Source organism: Vespula pensylvanica, chromosome 2, assembly GCF_014466175.1.
Source record: "Vespula pensylvanica isolate Volc-1 chromosome 2, ASM1446617v1, whole genome shotgun sequence".
NCBI classification, from domain to species: domain Eukaryota; kingdom Metazoa; phylum Arthropoda; class Insecta; order Hymenoptera; family Vespidae; genus Vespula; species Vespula pensylvanica.
In genome coordinates this window covers 1,709,510-1,717,194 of record NC_057686.1, presented here as the reverse complement: position 1 = coordinate 1,717,194, position 7,685 = coordinate 1,709,510, and the positions used below count along the sequence as shown (strand labels likewise).

General features: G+C 27.6%; 2 protein-coding genes across 2 annotated transcripts; both read left to right on the top strand.

Annotated features, from left to right (window-relative positions):
• The first annotated feature begins 567 nt into the window (after positions 1–567).
• On the top strand, positions 568–5,114 carry LOC122638093 (modular serine protease-like). Its single transcript, XM_043830764.1, has 8 exons — positions 568–673; positions 1,955–1,997; positions 2,092–2,484; positions 2,564–2,985; positions 3,103–3,324; positions 3,963–4,261; positions 4,359–4,671; positions 4,756–5,114. The coding sequence occupies exons 2-8, from the start codon at positions 1,975–1,977 to the stop codon at positions 5,004–5,006; spliced, it is 1,923 nt and encodes a 640-aa protein (XP_043686699.1). The 5' UTR covers positions 568–673; positions 1,955–1,974; the 3' UTR covers positions 5,007–5,114.
• Positions 5,115–5,288: 174 nt separating this feature from the next.
• LOC122638062 (probable 39S ribosomal protein L45, mitochondrial) lies at positions 5,289–7,034 on the top strand. The gene is made up of 6 exons (XM_043830704.1): positions 5,289–5,543; positions 5,651–5,968; positions 6,074–6,225; positions 6,293–6,341; positions 6,409–6,558; positions 6,640–7,034. The coding sequence occupies exons 1-6, from the start codon at positions 5,490–5,492 to the stop codon at positions 6,910–6,912; spliced, it is 996 nt and encodes a 331-aa protein (XP_043686639.1). The 5' UTR covers positions 5,289–5,489; the 3' UTR covers positions 6,913–7,034.
• Positions 7,035–7,685: the final 651 nt, after the last annotated feature.

Below are 7,685 nucleotides of genomic sequence, written 5' to 3'. Positions count from 1 at the left end.
ACTCGAACCCTGGACCCTCAGATTAAAAGTCTGATGCTCTACCGACTGAGCTATTCAGGCACTTGCGATTCGAAGTGTTTTTACAAATGTTCATCAGTTATTCGATCTAAAAATATATTTTTATTAAGACTGTTTATCATCTTTCGTTCACAAAGTATGTAACTTCAGCGACAGGTATGGATAAAATATGAACTACAAGAGAACGATGAAACATCTCGAAATATATCTGAGTAAAATCAAAGTAAACACTTACCTACGATGTTTTCCTATTGAAAGAAGATCCATTCCAAAGCCCTTTTTAAGAACCTTATTTTAAGGGCCTATATCTATAAGCCCTATCTAAGATCTATAAATAATAATTAATAAAAGTAAATAAGAATAAATTAAATTATATTGAAATATTAAATTTAATTATTTTATATTTAACGCGTGTTACGAACCGTGTAATATTTAATTGTTTAAATATTATTTAGTTTAATGCACTCCGTATATATTATATATTGCTTAAATAATTATAAAACTATCGAAAATATTAATCGATGAAGTTTCACTTTTAGAAAGAGAGAGCTTCGATGTTGCACACGTCGGAGTGCAAAAGAAAACTAATTCGATAACATTCAAAGTCAATAAGAAGTTTGTTTATTATTGATATTAGATGAAGTTGCCGCGGAAAGTGACCGTGAATTTAAGATTTAAATCTGAAAGAAAATAAATTTTAATTATTTGATCCTAAACACGTGTTCCGAGTCGTGTAATGTTTAAACAAATCTATTATTATTTAAATATTGTTTTGACCCACTCCGTATATATTATACATTGTTTAAATTATTATTAATCTACTGAAAATATTAATTTTTTATTTTTTATGTTTGAGAAGATAGTAGATTTTTAGATAATTTCTTAGAGAAACACTCGTGATCTTTAGAAGATAATAAAAATATCTGTAGGAAAAGAACGAATCTTTTTGAAAATATTTTAAAAGAAATTTTCTTTTATTTCTCAAATCGATGAAGATGATACAATGTGTGTTTTAAAAGAAACTTCACATAATTTATTATATGAAAATTGAAATCACGAGTTAAGTAACGTACACTTAATCGATCTCGTCAAATCAATTTAAAATATATTTCTTAGAATTTCTACTATAGTATAGAATATTATTATCACGTTTTTTCCCTTCTTTTTACGTAATAATAAATACATGATTATAATCCATAATTATAGAAGATTTTTGTCGATATACGTGTATCAAATAAAACAGGATATATATATATATATATATATATACATATATATATATTCAATTGGGTAGTTTTTGATCGATAGACGATCAGTGATGGATTTCAATGGATTATAAATACGGCAGAATAAAGAGCTGTCCACAAATATTATACTAATTTTTAAAAATTATAATCTTGAATTTATTTTTTTTTTTTTTGTTATTATGAAAATCTATAGAAGGTATTTCTTTTTAATTAAATTTTGCAGTGAGTAGTATAAATATTTTATATATTTATATAGTTTTATATTTCGTAAAAAAAAAATATATATATATATGTTTTGTATAATCGATTTATTTTAATGATAATTAAAAAAATTGTTAAGGCTTTAATCATAGAATCCGCTAGTGATTATAAGTAAAAATTTATCAATATAATATAATAAATATTATATAAATATATATAAATTAAAATACATGATAAAAATTTAATGAATTTTACATGTTAATTTACGTACGTATATATATGGATAAAAAGTATTCTATTTATTATTATTCGAATTAAAAATTTTATTACATACCACTAATATAAAATGCTTATAATAATTTAATATACTTTCATATAGGATTATAAAACATCTTTGAATTTTAAATTAATATTATATATGTAATTTTTTTATCAAACTTATGTAAAAAAAATAATTATACTTATACAATTGCTTTATTTTTCTACAGCTTTTTTAAATATTGTATCCATGCAACAAAGAAGAAAGTGTGGGTGAGTAAGAAAATTTTTTTATATACATATATATATATATATATATATATGTATACATAAAATATTACATTATATTTTTTAATGTGTTTCACAGCATTGAAAAGTTTCAATGTGATAATGGAAATTGTATAGCAAATGAGTTTTTATGCGATGGACAAGCAAATTGTAAAGATCAATCCGATGAAACGCAGTCTGAATGTTCTAAACCTCAATTAATGTGCTCACCATACGCATTTAGATGTAATTATGGTGCTTGTATTGATGGTGATCTAATATGTAATGGAAAGCAAGATTGCATTGATAACAGCGATGAAACATTAGCTAGATGTTTGTATAGTATGCAAAATATTACCACCTCTATAAAATGTTCCATAAATCAATTCAAATGTGATAATGGTCAATGCATCGATTTTGAAAGGCTGTGTAATGGTGATGTAGATTGCAGAGATCATTCTGATGAAACATTTTCTAAATGTGGATCATTATAGTAAGAGAACACAATTTAATTAATTATATTTAAATGATATATATCTAATGATATTGTTTGCTTATGTAATTTTTTATAGCTGCAATGAATTGTTATTTCGATGCAATTATGGAGCTTGTATAGACGGTAATTTACAATGCGATGGTATAATAAATTGTGCGGATGGGTCAGACGAAGATCCAAAATTCTGCACAAAAACTGTAACAAGTCCAATTTCTATTATATCTATATCTCCTTCAAGAAGTATCACATCGACACTATCTCCATGGATCCCAAAACAATCAATTTATTGCTTGGTACCTCCCCAGCCAGCAAATGGTAAATGGCAATTATATAAGTTGCAATGCCAAACACAAGAAAACTGTGATGTGCAACAAGGTGTACAATTATACATTGGGGCTTATTTAGTTTACACTTGTAATCCTGGTTATAAAATAAATGGTTCTCCTTATGTATTATGTGATCTAGAGGGAAAATGGTTAAATATTCCAGTTTGTACAGGTAAGATTTATATCCTAAATGTCATTATAATAAAAAATTTATTAACATTGCTATACTTATATCATACTTTCAACAATACTTTTGATTATATTCTAAATGGATGTACCATCATTTTAGAAATACGTTGTAAATCATTGACTTCAGCATCAACAAATGCTGTATGTACATATAATGGTAAATGGACAGCTTGCGAATCTCCTGTTTTACCTGAAACAATTGCAATTTTGAATTGTCGTAACGGCTATCATGAAGATACATTATTCCTATCAAGACCAAAAGCTCAAGTTAGATGTAACAAAAATGGTCAATGGGAACCAGAACCGATAAAATGTATCCCAGGTATAATAGTTATTAATTTTGATATTGGGCTTGGCAGCGTAACAGTAAAAAGTAGTAATGAAAAATATTATTCTCTTTTTTTTTTTAATTAAAGTTTTGTTGTAAAAAATTCTAACACACACAAATACACAATCTCGCAATTAGAATTCTTAACTCACATTGGGTATCCTAAAAAACAGATGTAAACTTAAATACTCAATTATATGAAAACAAAATTTTATAATACATACATCCTTGAAAGTCAGCACATTATATATTATGATAAAAATTATTGATTTATGCTAAAAGATTTAATCAAATGACATTAGACTTTTTTTATTTATTTAATACAATGCATTGAGATATTTTTTATTTTATTTATTTCACGAAAAGTCTGTTAAATAGTTAAACATTGCTATAATAAATAATTAAGATGTTATTATAAATAAATTAGAGTAAATAAATCTTACTTAAAACTTGTTATTTGATCACATCAATTATATGCTTCTTGAAATGATATCTATGAGTTATCTCTTACTAAATATTATATTAGATGTTATATAATAGGACATTGTTAAAAAGTTGTAGTATGTAACTATAAATTTTGTATACTTATTCCGATTATATGTAATATTTTTAACTTTAATATATTTTTTTAGTATGTGGAGTTTTTACTCCAAGCACAAAGCCTCTCATAATACATGGGAATGCTATTGACATTTCTCTATTTCCATGGCATGCTACTCTCTATGAAACGAAAAGTCCAGATGGACCAAAGGAATTTACTTGTGGTGCAACAATTATAAAAGATAATCTCCTTGTCACTGCAGCCCATTGTGTTTTTGATGAAAGAAATAAAAAAATAAATGACCCAAAAAGATATTATATAGCAACTGGAAATATTTTTCGTGATTATGAATCTCCGCTGCATGATCCACATTTTGTTAAAAAAGCTCAAGTATGGAACGTTAAAAAATTAATCTAATATTAAATAAACTATGAAATATGTGTAAGTAATATTTTAATTAGAAAATTTATTGTGTATCATTATTCAGGTTGAGAATATTTATATTCCTTGTAATTATTTGGGCTTAGAAGGAAATTATGCTTGGGACATAGCTCTTTTGAAAATTGATATGCCATTTGTATTCTCAGCTTTTTTATTACCAGCATGTTTGGATCAAACTTTTATTGAGTTTGGATATGGGGTAGTTGCAGGATTCAGTAGAACCACTTTAGGAGCATCAAGTTTTATTCTACAATCTGCAATACTGCCCTATGTTCCTCTTAATCAATGCAAATCTGCAAGCAGTACTCAGTATGAGAAGTTCATAATATCTGACAAATTTTGTGCTGGCTATACAAATGGTTAGTAATGAATCAAAATAAAAAAGTGAAATCAAATATTTATAAATAATATTAAATATCAATATATATATATATATATTTTAGGAACATCCATTTGTGATGGTTATGGTGGTGGAGGATTGGTATTTCAAACTGGAAATTTGTGGTTTTTAAGAGGTATTGTTAGTATTGGTGTAACGCTATCAGCTGGAAGTGAATATTGTTACAGTTATTCATATGCTCTTAATACACGTATTTCCAGTCATATAGATTGGATTCAAGATATTATTCTCAGATTAGAATCATCTAATCCACTTCCCTTGTGTCATAATTTATATCATAATATATTTCTTTGATAATAAATCAAAGTACTGATTTTATATAATTCATTAGTTGTTAATTTCTATAATAAAGCAATAAATTGAATACTTTAAAAACACAAGTAATTATCAATACTTTCTTTTGCTTATATATATATATATATATATATATATATATATATATAAGAATATTAGTTATTATTTTATGAACGAATATCATTTATTTTTGTTACAAACATCATAATTTTTTTTCATAGAAAAATTTGGAATTTGGTTATTTGAATTAATTCGATTCAGTTTGATACTTTAGCGCCAACCAATCGTTAGCAGCCCACGTGCCTTTTACGTGAGAAGTATACGATTTCTTTCGAACTAACCTATAATGTTTGCAATCAAATAATGGGAATGCAGTAAACACATTATATACGAACGAACAATTTCCACTTATTTTAGTTAATCTTATGTAAATTAGTATAATATTTATATTTTATAGAAAGGGAATTTCGTATTATTAACAAAATGATGTCAAAATATATATTACGTGCAGCTTGTATCTTTGGAAAATATATGCAGGTATTTATTGTTATTATACAAGTAAATCTTTTTTACAAGATTTATGAAGATAATAATAATAATAATAATAATAATAATAATAATAATAATAATAATATATTTTTTAGAATAATTCACCTGTAATGCTAAGTGCTATTTCGTACCCGAATAATTCTTCAGAACAGATCAGGCATATGAGTAAACATTGGAATCCTAAGTTTAAGAAAGACAGAAAAGAAAAATTTATTAAAGTAGACCTACCAAATTTTCATGAGACTGATAAAAAACGAATTGCGGAAAGAAGGCGTTCGATATTAAAACAACACGGAGTATATCCGCAAAAGCAATGGATGGAAAGACCAATTTTTATTAGTTGTACTCCTAATGCTTTCGACTCTTACGTACCACCAGAAGGCGATGGAAAGTTCTCTACAATCTCTAAAGCGGTATGACGAGAAACATTAATAAATAAAAACTTTAGGGTGATAACAAGTACGAATAATGATAAGATTAAATTAATACCATATAATAAATATATTAATGAAATATAGGGAGCAATGCAAAAAATGACAGATGTAACAATGAAAGGAAAATCAATGATGGCCATTAGAAAAATCAAATCATTTGAAGACACATTTGTATTAAAGGATTTCCCTCAAGAAGCTTTAGATATTTACATTAAAGCGCACGAAGCCTTAGCTGCGTGAGTTATTATTGAAAATATCAATGACGTGTTTTTTAAATTGTATAGATATTTATTATAATTGCAGAAAAAATACGGACGCTTTGATAGAATATGTTACGGAGAGTGCATATTCCGTAAGTTTTATACATTCGTGATTTATTGCAAATGTTATTTACATTTAATATAATGTATAACTTATAGAAAATGTTACATAACATCATGGATAAAAATATTCGTTGGAAGTACGTGGAATCACTAGAACCACCTCGTGTTGTACATGCAAGATGTCATGATCTAATTTCAAAGGATAACGTGTTTGGACAGTTAACAGTCCGCATTCATAGCCAGCAGGTTCTACCAGTTATATGAGATGTTAGAAAAGTATATTTAGCGAAGATAATCAAATCTTAATGTTACTATATTATTTTATAGATTTTAACCATTTATGATAGATTTGGTCGTTTACTAAAAGGAAGTGAAATCTTAAAGAAAGATGTTCTCGAATATATCGTATACGAAAATCATTTGGCAAACCAATACGGAAAGTGGCGTCTTCACGCAAAAATTATACCATCTTGGATGCCTCCAAGAGAGGTAGGAGAAAAAACATACATTTTATCGCCAGAAACCGATGAAGTTGTACCTCCTGATCCACCAACAATATCAACCGATACTACGAATGTTGCAAAAACGACTGCAAATTGATATTTATCGAATGCTTATTATTTCATAAGATATAATAGTAATTCGAATCCTTTCTCTATTAACGGTATCATCAATGAAATATATCGTTTGTACATACATTAAATATATCCGTTAAAATGATACAAAATGAATTATTTCTTTACGTTTTTGCAAAATAATTGTAATCCTTGATCGATATTAAAACATTTCATCGACGAGATCAACGAAATTCTCGCGTTTGATTTGCTCTCGTAACGAAGGAACGCAATTGGGCGAGAAACAAATTCGTATTAACAACGTTAATGGTCACGTGAAAATGGTGCGGTAAGATATGAAAGAGAGAGATAGACATAGCGACTAGTGGCGACGCCTGACGTAGAAAAATGTAACTCAGAAATATCGTGGAAGTTAAAATTGATACATAGTTCAACCAATAGGGGGCGAAAGAAGTGACGTGAATGAGAGGACTAGACGAGACGAGACAGAAGACGAGTACGATACGATACGATACGATAGAAAATAGAAACGGTGATATAAAATACGCGAGGAAAGGAAAAATTTTGATCGCGCCTAAAGGAAGAAAATTTTTTTATAATGAGCACGCGTTCATATCGGTGAAAGACGACGCGACGTACATACATAAAGAAGAATCGTATATATTCGTTAGAGTAGATGCGAGAGAGAGAGAGAACGCTACACTCTCTTCCTCTCACTCTCTTCTCTCCTCCCTAACTTCTTCTCTTTGTCTCGCTCATACATACACATATACGCGCGCACACACATACACACACACA